Genomic DNA, 21254 nt, shown 5'->3' with positions numbered 1-21254 from the left:
AATGTTATAAACGCAAAGGACGTGTTAAGGGAACTTTCTGGATACACGCATAAAAACCAGAGGTGGCTAGTTTATGTTTCACAGCCAGGTGGCACTGTTTGCTTACAAGAGAAGATTGTCAGTGTCCTACATACTGATTTGAAGCTATAACAAATCTTTAAAGAGAAACTTGTTTATTTGAGGAAACATTACAAAATTCTCAAAAATGTCAAAACAGGGTATTGAGAACATACGTGCCACCCTAGCAAATACATAGCAGTCCTCTGTGAAAAAGAAATACTTCCAAAACGGTCCTCATAACAGTGTCAACGGTTCCAAGTCCAAAGAGCAGGGGGGGGGGGAGCGCACTTTCCTTCCCTGAATAGGACATCCACAATAAAAACAGCCCAGTATAATGATATGGACGAAGAATGGGAACTTACTTTAAACAAACTCTTCCACTGACACTTGAGTTCTCAGTTTGTCCCACAGTTGCCCTCCCTCCCATTAGTAAAGTCACTCAGTGGGTCAGCACGTCCCATTCATTAGACAGGTGGGGTTCGCTGTGTGGGTCTGAGCAGGACAAAAGGGGATTCTGAGTATTACTCGTCGCTGTCTCATTGCCGGCTAACCCACGGTAACAAACCGGCTGCCTTTACTGCTTTGTGATGTGGCGGTGCGCTGATCTTTTAGGATGCGGAATCGCTCATTCAAGGTCATCGATGTTTGCTGTGGAAACAGAAGTACACCAGAGACATGTTAACACACTTTTTAATCGAGCACTATGTTTGAGACAGACAATGTGGGGATAAACAATTGCATTTAAAATGGTCTTATGCCTGTGCATTTAACCATACAGAAATCGAAGCAGCATGCTCTCACCGGTTTCCCAACACTGTTGATGTCAAATTGCAGAGGCACTCCTTTTGGTATTTTCTTCTCCACCGTTTCCACCTTGACAGGAGCAGAGCTGGCAGCTGGGGGATGCAGGGTCCAAGCAGTGGGAGGCCTACGAAGAAGTCACACAGTCTCTTATATGTGATGTTTGGTGGTATCGTCATAACCAACATGTAGGCTTCCAAATTTAATTGTGTATGTAATATAATGCACATATAATACATTTCCTAAATTATGTCTAAAACCAGCGACTAAAGATTCTGCAGGGTTTGGGATATTTACTCAGGCTGAGTCCTAGCTGTGGGGTTGTCAATTGAAACAGTCAAGATTCCACTGCTGGTTGTTGATGTGCGCCACCTGGTGGATAAACAGAAAAGTTGTGTTGTATCACACAAGCACAACAGACACTGACCCTTAAATGGCAAACAATGGTCTTCTTTCCCCTCCAAATGATTCATATCCTCAGTGCAATTTCCTCTTCTTCACACACACACACACACACACACACACCCCCCAAAGTAATACAGGAAATTAGGCATTTTAACAACTAGAGCCAAAATAGACAGGTTTAAGAATACTCACTGGCGAGTTCTGACTGGAGGAGTTTGAGGATTTGGCTTGTGCACTTGGGCCTGTACCTGTAATATGGAGCAATGGACATGAAGAATAAATACAGTGGTGTGTTGAGATTTGGATTTAGTCTAGAGATAGATCTTATAAACAGGTTATACTAGTATCCTCACAGAAAGTCCATGACACATTCAGGTAAATCTACAAATACAAGACATTTAGCAACTCTCAATGCCACACATAACCATCATGTACCTTGAGTCCTCTGCGAAAAAGAAATGTGGCCTGGCGTGCTTCCTTCTGAGTGTGCTGGACAGGCGGCAGTGGTCTGCATCAGTGCACCACAAAAACAGTAATGAAATACATCTGTGTATTCAGTGCAGGTCTATCAAAGTGTACTGTGTGTGTGTTGCTGTATATTGTATACACAGTTAACCACATAAAAGTAGCAAATTAAACTCTAGATCACACCTCTTAAAAATTTGTTTTGCCTCAACTGCCTGACTTACTGTTCTTACACCACTCCCACAATTCTCCTTGTATTCAGAGAGAACTGTACATTAGCACAAGTGCACCGAAGGACTGTACACAAGTTGTTATAAGGTGTTCTCACCGCCGTTGCAGCTGAAATGGTCTCCTGACTGATGTCGCATTCTGGCCTCTCTGTGGATCGGGCTGCCTGTACGGCCGCCTCTGTACCTCTGTCTTCCTGTACTGGGCTTCAGGGCGTTGAATGAAGGGCTTTGTTTTCTGTCTTGTTTTCTGAAAAAGGGAAGTGCAGTTGAAAACAGATACATCATAACCAAAGGCAAAACCTTTTAAACTGGACTTTCAACAAATAGACAGCAAGAGACGAAGGAAACAAAACCACCATTGAAATTTGAATAAATAAGCTGACTATGCTGAATCTATGGATTACTGTCTGAAATTAAGTGTGATGCAGCTTGATATGAGAACAGTTGCTTCATCATTTTAACTCTTAAAAGGACAGGTAAGCTCAGAGGGGACCCCTACCTGATCAACCCAATCAGCTTGAAAATATAGCAGTAGAATTTCAGTGTGTAATTTTTGTATGCGCTTTGGAAATAATTAGAATATAACTTTGATAAGAATTACAGAAAGTCAATGAATCCCCAAGTGGGATGACAACTGAATATTAAGTATGCAAAACACAGTTTTAAATGAGCTTACTGAAGTTTGATAGAAAAAGAAAAATAGAAAAGAAAAATAATTAAGGATACTGTGGTGGGCTACGGTTCAAAGTCCCAATCACATCTGCTGAGATTCTTATTAATATTAGCCTTAAAGAGATAACAATCCTGGGATGATGGGAAACAAAATGGAAAAGTTTCTAAAAAGGTCGTCTGGAGCAAGCAACAGAGAGAGGCAGCTAACAAAGTTAGCTTCTGGATAGATGGCAGCCGTGGATGTCTGTTGCCAGGCAACAGGATGTGGAGAAAACTAAACCTCTGGGCGTGATGAAGGTCAGGCAGATCCAGGTCGTTAAAGCAGGAGGAGTACAGTCTGTTGGTGTGCTTGCTCATAGAAAAGGCAAGCAAGACTGGCTTTGGTTACCAAGGTAACAAAATAATGATGTACAAGTTTTTGAAAAGCACTTGAGCTTTGTCTTTTCTGAATCTCTCTTTGTCAGCTAGTGCATGCTGTATAAGGTCTTGCCGAAGATCAAGCTTCGGTGCAACGCCACATAGATATAGTTTCAGTGTAATTCATCTTTGGTACTGTTTCTTCTCTTTTTCCTCCTACAGTCTCTGTGCTTCATTTTGTTTAGCTTTTCTTTGTTTTTACTACTTTAAAAATGATTTTCCTATTACACTTTGTATTCAGGAGACGGTGTCGTAGTGGCCAGCATTAAGCACTGTTTGAGTCTAAACATTCCTACTGAATAATATGCCTACTGAAAGACAGATAAGTTGACATGGTATTGCAAAATTGCTGTACCAGTGTTTGCCCTTTTCAACATGACACAAATGATATGCCAACAGCTTGAAGAAGGCTGCTAGTTCTATGTTGGATTTCTCAACATGTTTGTCCTCTAATACAGACAACTTACACCATTACAGAGAATATAATACATAATAAATGTTCTCTCTCTTTTTTTATTCGATTACATTAATGTTATGATGCCACAATAAGCTTTGTGCATAAATGCCAACGTTGCCAGCAGTCTAAAATGAGGTTTCAGGCCAATATCAGAGGCTACTGTAATTGCCCAGACACATGTTCCTAACCTGGTGTGCACGCCAGTATGTCCTCCATTAGCTACCTGGTTGATTGCTGCTCTGTTAAGTGTTCCGACTCGTTTCAGCAGGGTAGCTGGTCTCCTGGCTGCCAGTCCTGTGATAACCCCTTGACCCCGTCGTCGACCCGGTGGTGGAGGGACCCTTCTGTTTCTTAACTTAGGTGCGCCTCCTCGGGGCACGCCACCTCCTGGTAAAGATAATATTAGCGACATTACACATGTACAGGTTTGTTTCGACAGAAAAAAAACAGTAAAGCTTACCAAGCAAACAAGAAACGAGAAAGTGTTAGCACACACCTCTCTGGAATGGCCCAGCAGTCCTTGACGAAACTCCCTTTCCTTGGGTTAAATGGCCTTTCTTCTTGACAGGTCGGCGGTTCACGGTGGCCTGTCTCCTTTTTAGCTGTTGCTCTTTTTTGTTCAACCGAATGATGTCATCTGTTAAATTTATCACACGATAAACAAGGCGTCTAAATGCTCAAATTAGATACATTTAGCTAGCTAGCTACTGGCAACCTCCCACCAGTTAGTAGCAAACATTAGCTAGTACTCTATTTTAGTAACGTTTGTGTTAGCCATCGGGGGCCTTACCTAATGACATGTCGACTTTGTCGGGAACTGCTGGTCTTCTCCCCCGACCTGCTGTAAAATAATTTTTGTTCATGCTTTAAAACCACAACAAGAACCCCCGAATGCAAAGAGAAATGCAATAATAGTTGGCAATCGTGCCAGCTGACCGTCCCTTTTGAGGCTACGCTAACGTAACAGAACCGCCTCTGAAGTACGCAAACGGCGCCGCGCATGCCTTGCAAAGACGTTCCATTGTCATTGTGGGAAATGCAGTTCAATCCAACAAAAACAGTGTGTTATAAAACCTAAACAGCAGCGGGCTCGTGAAACCGGTTGTATAATAGGAAACAGCTAACGTGTTTCTCGTCACTGGACTGCTAAAAAGCCCGCTTCTCTGTCGGAGGTTTCTCTCGGTTCGCTTCAGACTTACTTCAAGTTTTATTTATTGTATGTTGCACTGCATTTGGAGGAGGTAAGTTATATCTTCAACGCGACGGTCATTTGAATGAGAAGCTTCTCTAGCTAGTCGTGTTGTTGGCTTTTTTTCTATCGTCACTATCTGGCATGTGTTTCTTAATGCATTCTGTCTTCACAGTTAAGTCCAACATAAGCTTGTTATCGTTATTTTTTGGTGTCTGTAATGTTTTGCAAACGCACGCTGTTATCATGAGTTTTCCCCCACCATTTTCACTGTGGTTTACCTGCAGCTCATCTTTTTCCTCTAAACCAAGGCAACTCTTGAGGCTTGCTGCCCACAGTAATCAGAGGCCCTCCTCAGTATTCTCCTGCCTGACCAAGTCATTCACCAGTCAAACCATCATGTCAGGCAAAAAACGCAAGGCAACATCTGCTGCTGCTGCTAAAGACCCCAGTGCCAAGCAGCAGAAGTTGGCTCCCATGGAGGAGGAGAAGGAGGAGAGAGCTGGGGGCTGGCTGCAGGACCTTGTGAAGCAGCAGAGGACAAAGAATAAGGAGATGAAATTCAACAAAAAGCGCCTCCGTTTTATATCTGACACTGAAAAGATAAAGCAGGGCTCAGAGGGTGTCTTGTACTGGATGTCAAGAGACCACAGAGTACAAGGTAAACACTCACAACAACAACCAGCAGTGCAATGAGAGACCTTTTTGGACTTGTATTTTCTCCATGTCTCCATTGGCAACATGTTTTCTGTGTTTCCCCTCTGTGTTTTAGATAATTGGGCGCTGGTCCACGCTCAGCAGCTTGCCCTGAAGGAGAACCTTCCTATGCATGTCTGCGTCTGCCTGGATGTCCCAAAATCAGAACTCTCCACTCTGAGACATTACAGCTTTATGCTGAAAGGTCTGGAAGAAGTTGCAAAGGTATTGATTATGATTTTTTTGAATGTACTGACCACAGCCACAAATTCCAGTAGTGCATTAGTCATTTTATCCATTCATTTGATTAACAGAAAAAACACACATTACATTACATTTATTCCATTAAATCAACCAGATCAAGAAATACCACCAAACACTTGCAGGCTCTACAAAAATGTATTGCTTTCTTTTTTTATTTAATACAAATATAAAATGAACACTTGCAGGTTTACGTTGGTTAGAATCTGGTAACTTTCAGACTCCGGATCTGGTAACCTGAGGTGGACATTTGTCATTTTTGACGAGCTGAAAATATTAAGTCAATGATTGTATTGACAGGAAATTAATCACTTAAAGTTATGATGTATTAATTGTTAAGGTGAATAAACAAGTAAAAATGCCAAACATTCTCTGGTTCACGCTTCTCAAATGTGAGGATTTGCTGCTTCACTTTTTATCATATCAAACTGTTGGTCGGGCAAAACAACAGGGTAATTGTGACAGGCGTTTTTGACTACTGTATAAGGTTTTAAAGATGAAATGATAAACGATTGAGACACAGATTCAATAATAAATCATTATTTGCAACCCTAGTTAAAATCAAAGACAGGTGGCTCCCTTACATGTATCGTTACTGAGTATAGGTGTAGTTACAGATAACATTACAGTGTAATGTGTGAAGGTTTGGGGGGCATTTATAAGGCACACAAGTCAAATACATTGTTCAAATAACATCCAATTTCTTGGCCCGTTTTTCAGTGGTTTGTGATCCAGGTACTTGAACCCACAACCAAGTCTATAACTTTGTTGTTCTGCTACCAAACAGGAATGCAAAACCTTAGACATCCAGTTCCATTTGCTGCATGGTTCAGCAGGGGAAGTTCTCCCTGGCTTCGTGTCAGACCGCTGCCTGGGGGCGGTGGTGACAGACTTCTCCCCCCTCAGAGAGCCACTGAAGTGGTTGGAGGACGTCAAAAAGAGGCTTCCAAAGGACATTCCCCTCATACAGGTAAAAACTCTCTGTCAGAGAGGGAGAGAGTGTTGATGGGATGCTCTGCATCCTGGTTATTTCCGATTGGATATTATTGTTTGATTTCTCCGTCATCTTTCCCTGATGTCCTTACTCTGTTTGTTGTCCTCATCACATTGGTTCGCAAAGAAATAAATATGAAAAACGATGTAATTGACCTCCCTCTCATTTTATGTGTATTGCCTTTATTTGTGCACATGTGTGCTGTCAGTATTTATACACCTCATTTTCCATTTTATAGGTTGATGCCCACAATATTGTTACCTGCTGGGAAGCATCGCCTAAACTTGAGTACGCCGCCAGGACAATCAGAGGAAAAATCAACAAGCTTTTGCCAGAGTTCCTCACTGATTTTCCTCTTGTAGAGAAACACCCCTTCACAGCTACAAGAACTGCCAAAGTAAGTGCTACACTAACAGTGAAGGGCACATTCAGATTGTTGTGAATAAAAGTTAATATGCTGCTGTAAGGAGAATAAAGAAATCATGTATTTATGTTTTTATGTCACATTCAAGGACTGAATCAGTTAAGACAACACAATTGTAATTTGGCTTCTCCTAACAATATTCATTTGGAAGTGTTTCCTAAGATCAATACAAGGGATAAGTCTGCTGTCAGTGAGCTCATTGATGGGGAGTTTGGAAGTCAGACTGCTGCAATAAAGCACTTTGTTCAACCTTCAGCCACTCCTGTTCTCTGCACATTATTTATTGACGAGTGAATATAAACAGAAGATTTTTTTGACTGTTCAAAAGTTAAAATTTCCTTCCCAGCACTAGGTATTAAAGCTGCAGAGGTGTGTGCTTTCACTGCAGTGCTGTGATTGATATGCAATTCACTGGTTTGAGCCTCCTGATAACGTAAAGTAGATGAAAGGCTCAGAACTTTCTTCACCTCTTTTGATGTTTACAGTGTATATTTTAGTTCAACACTGTCAGCTGTGACCTATTTTTCTCTTTTCTCCAACCTTCACCTTACAGCCAGTAGACTGGGACAAAACCCTAGCTTCCCTGCAGGTTGACCGAGCAGTCGGAATGCCGGAGTGGGCTAAGCCAGGCACCAAGGCAGGGATAGCCATGTTGGAGTCCTTCATTGATGTACGCCTTAAACAGTTTGACACCCAACGCAACGACCCCAATGCAGCCGCCCTCAGCCAGCTCTCCCCTTGGATCCGCTTTGGTCAGTAGTACCATAAAAAAGATAGTGGGTGTGAATTTAATGCATGGCTGTCAAAAAAATTACATCCTATGTCTTTTTCTAGACACTTTTCCTTAACCTCAATGAAAAAAGGCCATGAGGTGAAGGAGAATTCATAAGGACTTAGCACACGGTTGTCTTTTCCTAAGAGAAACCAACTTTATTTATAACACTTAAGATAAGTACAGTGACAAACTCAATGCTGTACAATTTATGTAAGGTTTCCTGTCCAAAACAGAATCACAACTCCTAAGAAAGGATGTTTTAAATTTATACATAGGTACTTTTACTTTTACTCACATGAAGTAACAACAAAATAGATACTGTTGAAAACAAAAACAAAACAAACAGGATTGAAATGTTGAAGTAATATAATAACATAAAAGGAATATACAAGCAGAGAGAAAGTTGAGCCATTAAATTAATAATTAAATAAAAATAAGGAATTGAGGAAGGGGCCAGAGTAAATTATATTCAAGTATATAGAGTTTCCTGACATGGATAAGATGGACATTGCGATGTCTATTTTTATGCTGACGATACCATCTTGTACACCCTCAGTTCTACCACAAGGCCTTCTCCAGGTTATAGTCTGCTTTTGACAACTGTCAGACCTCTGTTATTCATTCAAAGCTTGCTCTAAACTCCAAAAAGACAAAATGTACATATTTCACAATAGCTTTGATGTTTCTTCTCCGATCTGTACTCGTAATGGAAATATAACGCTACAGTACAGCATTATAAGTACTTAGGGATTTTGTTAAATAGCAGATTGTCCTACTAAACTCACGTTGAACACAAAAACAAAAAATTCAGATTTTGGATTCTTACCTAAACAGAACTTGTTTATCCTTTCAAAACAGAAAAACCATTATACAGTCCACCATCCTATCTACATTGGATTATGGAGATATCCTGTATGCTCATACGACTTGACACTACCATTAAACCACTGGATGCCATTTACCAGTGTGCCATTTGAAAGTAAATGACCATGACACCAGATGACAGAATAGGTTGGCTTTAAAAGTTCCTCATACCAACTCTGAACGGGGGAAGACACCCTTTTGTAATTGCCTCCTGATTCTGTCCATCTTTATCTGCCTCTTTTATCTTATCCTCTTCAACCATCTCTTCTTCCTCACTTCAGGCCACCTGTCAGCCCAGCGTGTGGCGCTGCAGGTTCAGAGCAGAGGGAAGAACGCAGGTCAGTCCGTCTCCTCCTTCATCGAGGAGCTGGTGGTGCGCAGGGAGCTGACTGACAACTTCTGCTTCTACAACAAAAAGTACGACAGCGTGGAGGGTCAGTTGAGTTCTCATTAAATTGCGTCCCGTTCACTCTGTTGTGTGGTGTCATTTAGATGAGTCATCTGCTCACATCTGCTCGCCAGCTGTATTAATTTGTCTAAATTGATAGCTTGTAGAGTATGTTTGAATTGACTCAGCTATTGAAGTTGTCCTTGTTTTTTTTATTGTTCCCTTTGAATGTTCTTGTATTGTGTGTGTGTGTGTGGGGGGGGGGGGTATTCAGGTGCGTATGAGTGGGCTCAGAAGACGTTGAAAGATCACGCCAAAGACGAGAGGCCATATCTCTACACGCGTGAGCAGCTGGAGAAAGCAAAGACACATGACAAACTGTGGAACGCCGCTCAGGTACAACAAGTGTTTTCGATTTAAACACATTTGCTCACTAGTCCGTGTTCAGATTTGTTTCTTACTGCTGTTTATTGCATGTCTTCATTAGCTCCAGATGGTCACTGAGGGGAAGATGCATGGTTTCTTGAGGATGTACTGGGCCAAAAAGATTCTGGAGTGGACTTCTTCACCAGAGGAGGCGCTCTCGATCGCTCTGTACCTGAACGATCGCTATGAGCTGGATGGCCAGGACCCTAACGGTTTTGTCGGTGAGGATATAGATTAAATTCTCATTTGTGCGAGCGTGACACTAATTTACTGAATTACTTTTCTCACATATTCATGCCACCCCCGCTGTGTTTCCCTCCTGTAGGTTGTATGTGGTCTATTTGTGGCATCCATGACCAGGGCTGGGCAGAGAGACCCGTTTTCGGAAAGATCCGCTACATGAACTACAAGGGCTGCCTTCGGAAGTTTGACGTAGCCCGATTTGAGAGAAAGTACTGTCCCAAAAACCTTTGAAGCATAAAATGTTTTGAAGGATGGGAATAAAATGCCTGACAGCCTATATCTCCTACACCTGTACCCCAGGGAACATTTGTACAGCCTATCTTGCAGTGGATTGTCTTCTTTTCTTTTTCATTTACTGCTTGTTTTGTTCAAAACACCCAGTATGTTGTTGCTTGGGGCTGTTTCTTTTACTGAATATTCAGACATGTTTATGCTTATCAAGACTGTAAACTGTTTACTGGTAGTTTACTCTATGGTGTGCTGTTGCTTAACATTAGATTATGATCTGTGGTGCCTACTTAGTAAGCAGAAAGAGCTTTTACTTTGTTTTATGCTACTTTTATATATTATAAATTTTATTTTACACAAAGGATGCCTTGTTTGTGGTTAGTAGTTCAACAACTGATTCCACAACACATGCTGTTCTTTTAGAGAGTTCCTTTTTCTAAAAAGCCCTCTTTTCATACCAAACTGTAAACAAAGTTAAAGTCGTAAATTTAATGAAGAATTAAATTTGATCAATTCTAAATTTATTTAATAGCACAGTAGCTTGTAGTATTGCTATCTACAAGCTACTGTGATAGATCGGTGACTTTCAAAATAATCTAATCAAAACAGTACATAGATGCTGCTGTTTGTTTAAAAACACATTTCAGCATCAACTGTCAAATGGATGACAAAAAATAATTTTATTTGTGAAATTCATGTTCTTTAATCCAAAATAGGAAACAATAAAGACAAATATGTACAGTATCACATGCTCGTATTTGCAGAGTTTGGGTTACACAGTTGCAAATGTGTTTTTATTGAGCAGTGATGTAATTAAGCACAGACAAAAACTTTTACCCAACCTAATTAACTGCACCCTCAGTAGTGGATAAAAACAATCCCTCTAGGTAACAACGCACTTAACACCGTTTTGCAAATGGCAAAATGGAACCTCCTCTATGCTTTGGGCTCTTTTATTGTGTTACTTCATTTCAGGTGAAAGAGATATGTCTCCCAAGACTGCTTTCTTGTGCTACTTAGCTGAAATCAGTTGATTATAGTTATAGGGAATAAGAACATTACAGTATAATATTTTATACTGTAATTTACTGGTTCACGGTCCTCAGCACTTAAAATTGTTTTATGTTTCAATCACACTGGCTATTTGCTTTCACATGCTGTTGCAGAAGAAGAGTAAATCAGTTCTTGATACGGTGGGTGGATGAAAAACAGCAGGACAAGAACTGAGGTTTTAAACATGAGTTATTTTCCTTTAGGAAATAAGCTTGCGTTGCGTAAACCCATAAAGCAGTATGTAGAATAAAAAACAATCACGCTTTAGCAGTATGTCAATTATATTCTAACTAATCGTGTCTTGTGAAAATGCAACATTTCTTCACATAAATTGATTTGGTAGTGATGTGTGGTTTCACTCAAAGCTGTTGTTGCCACATATGCATCTTATTCAATGTGCTCCCCTAACCAGTCCCACAATAAAGTCATGCTTATAATGGAGAACGGTGTGGGTATACGAGCTGACAGGGATGTCCATATTTAGATGTTCTTCTTCTGCCACAACTGTAAACAGATGAGCCGTATTTCATGTAAAGAATTGTTTTATCCAGTGCTGAAACAATAGGCTTGCTGGAATAACAGTATTAACACAGGACATTGCATCAACACTGACTCAAAGAGGATGTTGCTGGTAATCTTCAAGCTTTATAGTTGGGGGGGCAACTGGCTCTCCTGCTTTATTAAATAGATCATGGCAGAGTGACAGGAAACTACTTGAAGTCGCAGCTTTATAAGAATACAGTCACAGCTCTTTTTACACTGAGGTCTAAGCTTGCTGGCATAATTATGGCAGCCGGTATTTGGTTTCTGATAGAAAAATGTGCAGCAAGCCAGCCAACCTTTGAGCTAAATGCTAACGTTGTTGTCCCTAGAGCCATGCCGCTAGTCCTCTTTTCATACCGAACCGTAAACAAAGTAAAAGTCAAACCATTTCAAGTTTCTTGATACATTTCCACTTTTCCAGCTGTAATGTATCTAAGACCTGAAACACAGCATATTTTGCCTTTAACGGACTTGTTTGCTTATTCTTTGCATACATCCACTCACAATCACTTTGAATTTAGAATTAGATATAGCCACACTGAAAATTGTTATCTACAAACTCCTGTGATAGATCAGTGACATTCAAAAATAATCTAATCAAAACAGTACATAGATGCTGTTTTTTTTAAAAATACATTTCAGCATCAACTGTCAAATGGATGACAGAAAATTATTTGATTAGTGAAATTCATGTTCTTTAATCCAAAATAGGAAACAAAGAAAATTTTTGTACAGTATCACATGCTCGTTTTTGCAGGGTTTGGGTTACACAGTTGCAAATGTGTTGTTGTTGTTTTTTTTAGCACTGATGTAATTAACCGCAGAAACAAAAAACACTTCTACCCAACCTAATTAACTGCACCCTCAGTAGTGGATAAAAACAATCCCTCCAGGTAACAACGCACTTAACACCGTTTTGCAAATTACAATATGCAACCTCCTCTATGCTATGAGCTTTTTTGTTGGTGTTGTGATAGTTTATTTCAGGTGAAAGAGATATATGTCTCTCAAGATTGTGCTTTCTTGTGCTAGTCAGCTGAAACTGGTTGGTATAGTTACAGGAAATATAACCACACATGTGAACCTGGTGGCGCTAGAGGAAAAGTCACAGGATCAACAAAGTCATTAGGATTCATCCTCTGGGGACCATGAATGTCTGTACAAAATTTCATCCACCAAAGCGGTGGGCCGACAGACAGACTGACATTGTCTTCCCTAGAGCCACGACGCTAGTGGCTAAAAACACAAAAAGATGAGATGTTTGGACCACGTGAACCGTGACTTTCTCCTGCTCTCCTGGGGGGTTTCTTCTTCTTGACTTTGCAGGTGTATGAGTCATTTCAGCACAAGAACATCAGACTTATGAACATAAGGAGAATGCAATCACAGCAGAACTCCTGTGTCCTGGGATTTACCAGTCTTTTGTGAAATAGCTTGTGTATAAATTGAGTGCAGAGCTAATCTCACCCACTAAGACTGGTATAACAAGAAGAAAATGAAAACAGTGAAGCGGTGCCAGAGTTTAATCAATGTGCTGTTGATATCCCCTTTTCCCTTTTATCTACCAATATTTACAGTCTCTGAATTACTTTTTGCTTACACGGACATTCGCCACATTGTTGTAAGTACATTTTTCTGCAAGTACGTGAGCTTATTGCGCCAGGTGCCCAGCTGAATAATGTTGTGGCACAACCTTGACACTCCAATAATGGTCTGTACAAGCAATTTACAGGAGGGAAGGAGAGAAAATGCCCTCAAATGGTGTTTCTTACATTATCATTCACTGGCCAGGTTTCTTTAAAAGAAAATCCATACCTCACATGCCCACATTTGCCCTGGAATCTGTGATACATTAGCATTCAGTCTCATTTTCCATCCGTTCATTCTCTACACCCGCTTATCCTGTTCAGGATCATAGGAGGAAGTGATAGCATTCTCTATGTGCTGGGCCAATGCATGGTACACCCTATGTTGAGTTTTGTAATTAACCAAACCGGCATGTCTTTGGACTGTGAGATGACACCCACACACACAAAGAGAGAGAACAAGCAAACCTCAGAAATAGCCAGAGTTGTTGTAGGTTTATTCCCGGTGAGGCAACAGTACTAAACAGTGATACACTGTGTAATACAATATACTCACCAAAGAATACTCACCATTGTGAGTTATATGAAAAGGTTGGATGGTCATCACTGGCATCTAGAAGGCATCAGCATACCCGTGTCTTCAGTTGTAAGGCCTTGCTATCTAAGAACTGCAATGCAGCTTGAAGTTAGAGACACTCTGAGAAACTTACTTTACTAGCTTATATTTCTAATAGTATTTGTGAGTGTGTACATGTAATTTGTTCTCAGGTCTCTTTTGCAAAAGAGATCTTGATCTCAATGACATTTCCTGAAGACATAAAGCTTAACATTACACATACATTTCATTCTCTTAATATAATAGTTGCACAAGTGCTGGAAGGAGGACTTATGCACCAGATTTACTAAATTAAATAAAAGATTATATTTAGTTTATTTACTGCGGGTGGAAGCTGCTGCTGCTGCTGCTGCTGCTGCTGCAGCCGATGTGCTGCTTTGCTACGCAGCCAGTGTAGACAGGGTGTCAGCGTCACTCGAATCCTGTAAATCATGTACAGTACATGGACAATCTAAAGAAAACTGTATTAATTGATTTTTTGGCCACTTGGGGGAAGCAGAAAAAAATGGAAACAAAACATAAACATATTATCACCTTTAGTTGATATGACGTGCTAGCAAACACATGCTAGCTCTGTAAGGCCATCTGACGAACATCATTAAGTGCAATGTCGTTACCATAGACTGTATATAAAGATGGACAACGCATCTCCACTTCCTCCCACTGTACAAAATGAAGCCAGCTGCAATCTTATACTGGCTAAAAATATTGATTAGTGCAGTTTTAAGTTTAGTTTATGAAGTTATTTGATGGTATGCATGCAGCCAAATTTACACCATAAACTTCACAGTTTCGTATGCTCCACCCCTCTGCTGGATGTTGGGTTTTGGATATACAACACTGCTTCCACGGGCTGCCTGTGCTGCTGATATTGAATTCTAAACCAAGGTGCACAGGGCTGCTGATGGAGCCCTAGCCCAGCCCCCGTGCTCTGATCTCTGCTTAACACGTCAGGTCTCACATCTGTTGTCTTTCTCAGCTGCTTTTCTTGTTTTCATGACCTTGAAGCTCCAGTCAGACCATCAGCGTCAGTTCCCTTTCTCACGCTTAAACTCATCTCATCATGAACCGACTCACATCATCCTTTCTGCAGTGAATCTTATCTCCTCCTCCATATCCTTCTTGTGCTTCTACATTACCTCCTGTCCCTGCACTTGTTTCAAATGATCATTTTGGTGTCATGAGAATATTGTAAGAGTTCTGTAGCTCCTCGGTTTCCATCCCCTATCATCTGCTGCTCTAATAGAGGTGGTCTATAAGTTGCATTAACTGTGTCAATAAAGATTCTAAATTAAAAATTGTAACTCTCTACTTACATTATGTTGTGAGTCAAAACATGTCAGGATGATGCATGTAAATTACAAATTTCCATGTAGGCTGAGTTTGAACAGAAACTGGTTGAAAACCAGTGATGTGAGGCCACAAACTTTGCAATTCATCCCTTCCACAACTCCTACTGAGCATCACATTGACTTTCTATTGTTTCCAATTCTGGGATTTTATGGTTTTCAAGAAGTGGAAATTTCCAGATCTCTGCTCATTTCTGTGAGTGAAAGTCAAAATGAAACACATCATACTTCTCATTTGGGTTGATTTGTGCTTTAATTTCACAGCACGCCACATTCTGCTCACATCATTTTTTAAAGTTAAATGATACAGTCTGCTCCATATTGTCATATCAAAGTGCCACGGGTGGTAATAATAACCGCTCTTGAATGAATACCATTACTTGGGTGATGCTGTGACGCGGCCTTTTAAACGAGTCTATTTGTGGAGCCGATGGGTAAACAGTGTATTCTGTTATGGTGATGGACATTGTGGGTAGATTGTTGTTCATTAGTGTTGGTGTGGCACACTGATAATACTGTGCCATTACAAAGTGATTTGTCAGTATCCATCAGTTAGCTCATCTTTGTCTTCTGTTCTCCTCCTACTTCATGTCGTTCATTATTTAATTTTTTCCAAATTATTGACCTGGTGACATCATCTTTATCCTTAGCCTCTACCCCTCATAATCATCATCTCCGTTTGTACAAATTAGTTTTTCCCCTGCACTGTGTGTCACCCAAAGTTGAGATGAGACAGCCTAGTGGAAAGGTTCTCTTGGCATACCTCATTACTCATAAATAACTTGTATTGTTCGGGCAGCACTTTAACCATGATGTTTACACAGAAGTGCAAAGATTCATTATACTAATTTGTTTCCATGTCAAACCAGTAATAAGAACAATAACTCTGCTGGCACATCGCACCAGCAGCACTGATGTTTGAAAGCGGGTCATGAAATCACATATACTATTTCAAGGGTACACGCTGAGAAAAACATGCATGCTTTTATTAAACAGTAGAGAACACTGCATCAGATCCTGTGCTTTATTGTATTTTTATAAATATTACATTCCATTTCTGCCAATAGCTCCTCCAAAATGTTACACACTGGCCCTTTGAGGCTTGTCACGTAGCCTTTGCTCACATGGTTCTATCCATGCAGGGTAATGTCTGGTCATCTTCATCTGACATCCCCCACCACTTAGAGGGTAATATCCTTCCATTTGGGGCTAAGACCTTCCCATTTGAAGATCTATGGGCTACTTATATGTTCGAATGGGTAACAAATTAAAGGAAAAACCAACATAAAGTGTCCTAGTAAGGTGGTGGAACACCACAAGTCTTCAGAACAGCTTCACTGCTCCTTGGAATAGATTCTTTAAGTCTCTGAGCGCTACTGCCATTTTACATTCACATTTATTTAGCTAACCTCCCATAGGTGTTAGTTGCATTTCTCCACTCAAATTCAGTTTTTCCTTTAATTTCTCCCTCATCTGTGTATAATATTCTTGGACTTCCTTTCACCCAGACTGGCTCAGAAGAGCCTAAGTCCATTTCGTACTGTTGGTCATTGTCTCGCTCAAGGTGCTGCGTTGGGTCATCTGTAATCTGGAGCGAGTTGGCCGGCTGTTACAATAACAGGTAATGTGACTGAACATTTCTCTGAACCTGGTGGACATGAGGCTGTAGAGGATGGGGTTGATGGCAGAGCTCAGGTAGAAGCAGACTCCGGAGACGATGTGGACGTGCTCGAAGACCCTGAGGTGCTGCTCAGACGAGGCGTCAATGTAGCTCCATATCAAGCGGTCCAAGTGGAAGGGAGCCCAGCAAATGCCGAACATACCCACCAGCACACCTGGACAGGCCAGATGGACAGTTTAGGTGAATGATAGTCAACTGGACAGATAGATCAACAACACGCAAATGGAAACACACATATATGCATACTTTATACACCCATGATTCCCAGACATGTTGAGAATCATGACGTCAGTCCAATTACCAGCATGTGACAGACAAGAAGATAAAGCTGAGACAGATGGGCGTGTAAGTTAAAACTAGTTAAACTGAAAAATTGCATGAAAAAAATAACAAATGCATATGGGAACAATGAGTATAAACACTCATGCACACACATCAGTTTTCTGCTCCTTAGCAGCTTGGAGAAAACGTGACTGAAATGACACCTACACAGCATTTTGGTGACTTGCAGGTTGCGTTTGTTCAGCTTCTGCATGTTGGCCCTGGAGCGACTTTCTGGTCCGAAGCTACACCTGGTGTCCACCACGGTCATCACCCTCTCCCTGTGCAGCCGCAAGCCAATGAGCAGGTAGAGAATGCTAATCATCAGCATGGGGAGCAGGAAGAAGACCAACGTGGAAATCAGGATGATCTGGTTGTATATCCTGGTGGACTTGACCACAACTGATGATGGAGATGTGACAAGGGGAGGGAGTGGGTAGAGTAGATTTGTCAGTAATCATGATCCCAGGTGTATACATGGGTATTATAGCTTCACATACCACTGCAAAACCTCATTGCCCTTTTGCTAGAGATGGCCATATCGGTGTGTCGGTTTGTCTACCACTTTGGTCCAGACTGAAATATGCCAATCACTATTAGATGGATTGTCGTAACCTTTTTTACAATTACCAAAGTCAGTGTTCCTACTGACTTTTCTTCTAGCACCATTAGCAAGCTGACATATTAGGTTTTTAATAAAATTTCTTGACAGCTATTGGATGAATTACCATGACATTTGGTATAGATATTCATGGTGTCCAGAAGATGAATCCTAATGACCAGCAGGTTAAAATTTTCACTTAGCCAGTCAAATATCTGTTACATACTGTTCATGGTTCCCAAATAATGTACCCTAATAACTTTAGTGATCTCCTGACTTTTACTGTAGCACCACCATGATGTTGAATTTGTGGTTTTCAGTGAAATGTCTCGACAACTATTGAATGGAGTGATATGACATTTTGTACAGATATTCATGTCCCCCTCAGGATGAATCGTAATAACGTTAGGGAACCCCCTAAATCTTCAGGTCAAATTTTGAATTTATCCAATACTTTTCTTTATGACCAAATACCTGCTTGGTTGTAGACTCTTAAAATAGCAAAAATAATATATAAATCATATACGTACAGCAGATAGCAGATCGGGGAAACTGTCGTCCAAACCTTGGAGGCAGCACCGAAATCCCATGCAGACTGGTGTTTGGCACAGCACACAGCATGGACAGCACCCACAGAATGAAGATGACCCTCTTGACATGAGCATGTGTGGTCATGTATTTGACTTTGAGGGGGTGCACCACTGCCAAGTAGCGCTCCATGCTGAGCGCTGTGACGTTGAGGATGGAGGCGAAGCAGACGGTCTCAAACAGGAAGGTTTTGAAGTAGCAGCCTCCCTCCCCGAGCACAAAGGGGTAGTTCTGCCACAACTCGTAGAGCTCTAACGGCATGCCCAGCAGCAGCACCAGCAGGTCAGACACAGCCAGGCTCAGCAGATAGTAGTTGGTGGGAGTCTGCATCACCCGGTAGCGCAAAATCACTGCACAGGTCAGGAAATTGCCCAGTACGCCCACCATGAAGATGGTGAGGTAGGTCAGACAGACTGGAAGGAACACAGGGGACCTCAGAGGCCCCAGGTGCCTGGCCAGGTACTCCTCCTCGCTCAAGCACATGTCATCCAGATCTTGTTCTGTAGCATTAGCCAACACCCAGGAGATATTCATCCCACACACCACAGCAACCTCAGGGCAGCCTATGTCACTGAAAACTTGGTCTCCAGTTGTGAAAAGAGCTGCACGGGAGCAGTTTAGCTCCGGCATGTTGCTGATTGGCAAGAAGGTTATTTGACTTTCTAACCTAATGGAAAGAATAAAGAGGAGACATTTTATAAATGAAGTTCAGTTCACTCGTCACGAGGAGTATTACTCAGCCTGCGACAAGTGTTGTGTAATGTCTTTTGTGGGTCAGGATGGAGATTTCCAAAGGGAAAGGGAAGGACCTCTCACTACTTTGTCTATTAAATGCAACAATGTTAGGGTCAGAAAATGTATTGTAAAACTGTTGCCAGCATATTTGTAGCTACCAAAAAAACTTAAAGGCATGATATACCTAAAGGATATCCTAATTTTCTGACCAGTTCAGTTACAGCAGACTCATGTTACCAAGCAGCTGTAACTTAGCTCTCGTCTATAACAACTATAGCAGACAAACGAATATGCTCATAACTGGAAGCAACATGCAGACAAAAAGCAGCCTAACCAGTTTGAGGAATAAATTCTATATGCAGTATCACCACGGCAGCAATAATTACGATCTCTGACACAACTTGTCATGTTCTCGTAGCCTTAGACATGTAATTTTGCTGGGAAAAATCAGCTTTCTATAATTTGCTTAAATATGTTTGGTATACTCTCTTGTCCACCCACAAAAAAATGTTGTTTAAGAAGATGCTGTCACACTGTTCAGCAGAATACTGACTCCAGAGAAGCTTTTGTTTAGATTCCCACACTGGATTTGTTTATCCATTCAACATGCAACAGAGTTATTAAGATAACTTCATGCCAGGAACAAAAAAGAAAACACACCTGCCGTTTGTGGGCTCCTTGAGGGCTTTATCCTCTTCTTATTCACAAGATGAATATTTGAAGAAATGTGAGCAGTTGCGTGATCATCATTTTTCTCTGCATCCTGGACTTAGTTTATCTGGCACTTTATCTTGACTGCTTTGGTGCTTCAGTGCATCACTGCTGCCTTGACTTCCCATATTTAAACGATACAGTTCACCCCACCTCTCTCTCTCTCTCTCTCTCGCTCTCTCTTGCTCTCTCTCTTTCTCTCTCGCTCTCTCGCTCTCTCTTGCTCTCTCTTGCTCTCTCTTGCTCTCTCTTGCGCTCTCTCTCTTCATCACTAGAGCATTGAGTTTGCAGCCTCGACCATTAGCCACCTTCTTCAATTCAACTTCTTTTCATCCTTTTCTCTCTCTCACTCTCTTTCACACCCACCCACACACACACACATACACACACACACACACACACACACACACACACACACCTTCCATTATCTTTATATGTGAGTCTACAGAGACTCTATACCTTTTCATTCTCCATTCTATTACTTTTCCCATCGAAAGACCACATATTGCAGCAATGAGAAAATTAAGGCTGAGATTGATTTGACCCTGGAACCCATGGCTTGAGTGTGTGTGTGTGTGTGCGTGAAGTGGGGGCGTATAGAAAAATAATTAGTAATGTTAGTATTCCCATATATTCCAAGTCAAAGACTAAACAAACAATAATCAATAATAAAATAAGAATTTAAAATGAGACACAAAGATAACAAATTGTGGAAGATTAAATCCTGTGGCTAAGTACACAGAGTCACGCTTCAGTCTTGTTAGGCTACTAATCAATAACTATAAAAAGCTCTTAAAGGACCCTGCCTGGACACATTTTTATTTGTATGCTATATTTCAATACAACCACAATGACGACCCTCACTGGCCAGTGAGAAGTTGTGTTAGCATGGATTCAGACCAAAAATAGCCCTGCGTTGGTGGGGTTGTGTTGTTTAAGGTACCGGTGAGACAATGAAATCTAATCCAGGAAGACCTTTTTTTTTCACGCAGGGCTACTGTCGGTCTGAACACAGCCTTTATAAACTGACAACAATTAGCAAGCAACCTGCATCCCCTTGGCAACCTCTTTTCTCCTGATTATAAAACAAGTCAAACTAAAGGTATTTTTTGCCAACGGTCTTGTGCATGTTTAATGTGTGCTTTGTTGTTATTTTCATATTTTAAAACATAATTAGATCCAGCCTAATCTAAGCTGCACTGCATGATCAGCACAGTCTCATTGCATCTTATTTCATCACATCTGCTGTGACTCGTCAGAGAATGAAAATCAGGGTAAAGCCATCTCAATGTGCGAACAGATGTTTTGATTTCAAGTGATTCATGCCTTTCAGTACCTTGTGTTCCTGCATTAAACGTACAGCATGTGAGTCATCAGGTGTGTTACCATGATTGAACATTAGGAGGTAAAATATTTTGATCTTTAAGGCTCAGATGTGTATTTTCTCTACTGCAAACCAAAGCCTAATTAATAAG

The 21254-nt window shown here is 41.0% G+C and overlaps 3 protein-coding genes across 5 annotated transcripts; 1 reads left to right on the top strand and 2 right to left on the bottom strand.

Annotated features, from left to right (window-relative positions):
* Positions 1–156: 156 nt before the first annotated feature.
* On the bottom strand, positions 157–4516 carry LOC122886395 (UAP56-interacting factor-like). Its single transcript, XM_044218527.1, has 9 exons — positions 4298–4516; positions 4004–4144; positions 3731–3894; positions 2060–2208; positions 1702–1774; positions 1459–1514; positions 1159–1233; positions 862–988; positions 157–708 (listed from the first exon to the last, which is right to left on the bottom strand). Exons 1-9 carry the CDS (start codon positions 4368–4370, stop codon positions 607–609), a joined length of 960 nt encoding a protein of 319 aa, XP_044074462.1. The 5' UTR covers positions 4371–4516; the 3' UTR covers positions 157–606.
* A 41-nt stretch (positions 4517–4557) lies between these two features.
* LOC122886393 (CPD photolyase) lies at positions 4558–10357 on the top strand. Of its 2 annotated transcripts, none has more exons than XM_044218524.1 (10): positions 4558–4748; positions 5008–5357; positions 5469–5617; positions 6441–6623; positions 6886–7044; positions 7625–7823; positions 8992–9144; positions 9373–9494; positions 9586–9745; positions 9850–10357. In XM_044218524.1, exons 1-10 carry the CDS (start codon positions 4726–4728, stop codon positions 9996–9998), a joined length of 1647 nt encoding a protein of 548 aa, XP_044074459.1. In that variant the 5' UTR covers positions 4558–4725; the 3' UTR covers positions 9999–10357. The 2 variants fall into 2 exon arrangements, with proteins under 2 accessions (XP_044074459.1, XP_044074458.1); XM_044218523.1 differs by having other exon boundaries at positions 4563–4748; positions 4984–5357.
* A 5749-nt stretch (positions 10358–16106) lies between these two features.
* On the bottom strand, positions 16107–19956 carry LOC122886394 (neuromedin-U receptor 1-like). Of its 2 annotated transcripts, none has more exons than XM_044218525.1 (4): positions 19729–19956; positions 18276–19000; positions 17313–17546; positions 16107–16977 (listed from the first exon to the last, which is right to left on the bottom strand). In XM_044218525.1, exons 2-4 carry the CDS (start codon positions 18961–18963, stop codon positions 16667–16669), a joined length of 1233 nt encoding a protein of 410 aa, XP_044074460.1. In that variant the 5' UTR covers positions 18964–19000; positions 19729–19956; the 3' UTR covers positions 16107–16666. The 2 variants fall into 2 exon arrangements, with proteins under 2 accessions (XP_044074460.1, XP_044074461.1); XM_044218526.1 differs by having other exon boundaries at positions 18276–18833; positions 19729–19953.
* Between the last annotated feature and the right edge of the window lie 1298 nt (positions 19957–21254).

The sequence above is a fragment of the Siniperca chuatsi genome, linkage group LG13 (assembly GCF_020085105.1).
Source record: "Siniperca chuatsi isolate FFG_IHB_CAS linkage group LG13, ASM2008510v1, whole genome shotgun sequence".
NCBI classification, from domain to species: Eukaryota; Metazoa; Chordata; class Actinopteri; order Centrarchiformes; family Sinipercidae; genus Siniperca; species Siniperca chuatsi.
This window is presented reverse-complemented; position numbering and strand designations above follow the sequence as displayed.

What these genes read in the sequence shown, in the direction of transcription:
- LOC122886395 (XM_044218527.1), bottom strand. Translation starts at nt 4,370, where the DNA reads ATGAACAAAAATTATTTTACAGCAGGTCGGGGGAGAAGACCAGCAGTT. An exon ending in CAAAGTCGACATGTCATTAG is followed by an intron (nt 4,145 to 4,297) that starts GTAAGGCCCCCG and finishes TAAATTTAACAG; the next exon opens with ATGACATCATTCGGTTGAAC. An exon ending in TGCTGGGCCATTCCAGAGAG is followed by an intron (nt 3,895 to 4,003) that starts GTGTGTGCTAAC and finishes TATCTTTACCAG; the next exon opens with GAGGTGGCGTGCCCCGAGGA.
- LOC122886393 (XM_044218523.1), top strand. Translation starts at nt 4,726, where the DNA reads ATGTTGCACTGCATTTGGAGGAG. An exon ending in AGGACATTCCCCTCATACAG is followed by an intron (nt 6,624 to 6,885) that starts GTAAAAACTCTC and finishes TCCATTTTATAG; the next exon opens with GTTGATGCCCACAATATTGT. An exon ending in GGACCCTAACGGTTTTGTCG is followed by an intron (nt 9,746 to 9,849) that starts GTGAGGATATAG and finishes TCCCTCCTGTAG; the next exon opens with GTTGTATGTGGTCTATTTGT.
- LOC122886394 (XM_044218525.1), bottom strand. Translation starts at nt 18,963, where the DNA reads ATGCCGGAGCTAAACTGCTCCCGTGCAGCTCTTTTCACAACTGGAGAC. An exon ending in TCCCCGATCTGCTATCTGCT is followed by an intron (nt 17,547 to 18,275) that starts GTACGTATATGA and finishes CTCCATCATCAG; the next exon opens with TTGTGGTCAAGTCCACCAGG. An exon ending in GCAAGTCACCAAAATGCTGT is followed by an intron (nt 16,978 to 17,312) that starts GTAGGTGTCATT and finishes TGGCCTGTCCAG; the next exon opens with GTGTGCTGGTGGGTATGTTC.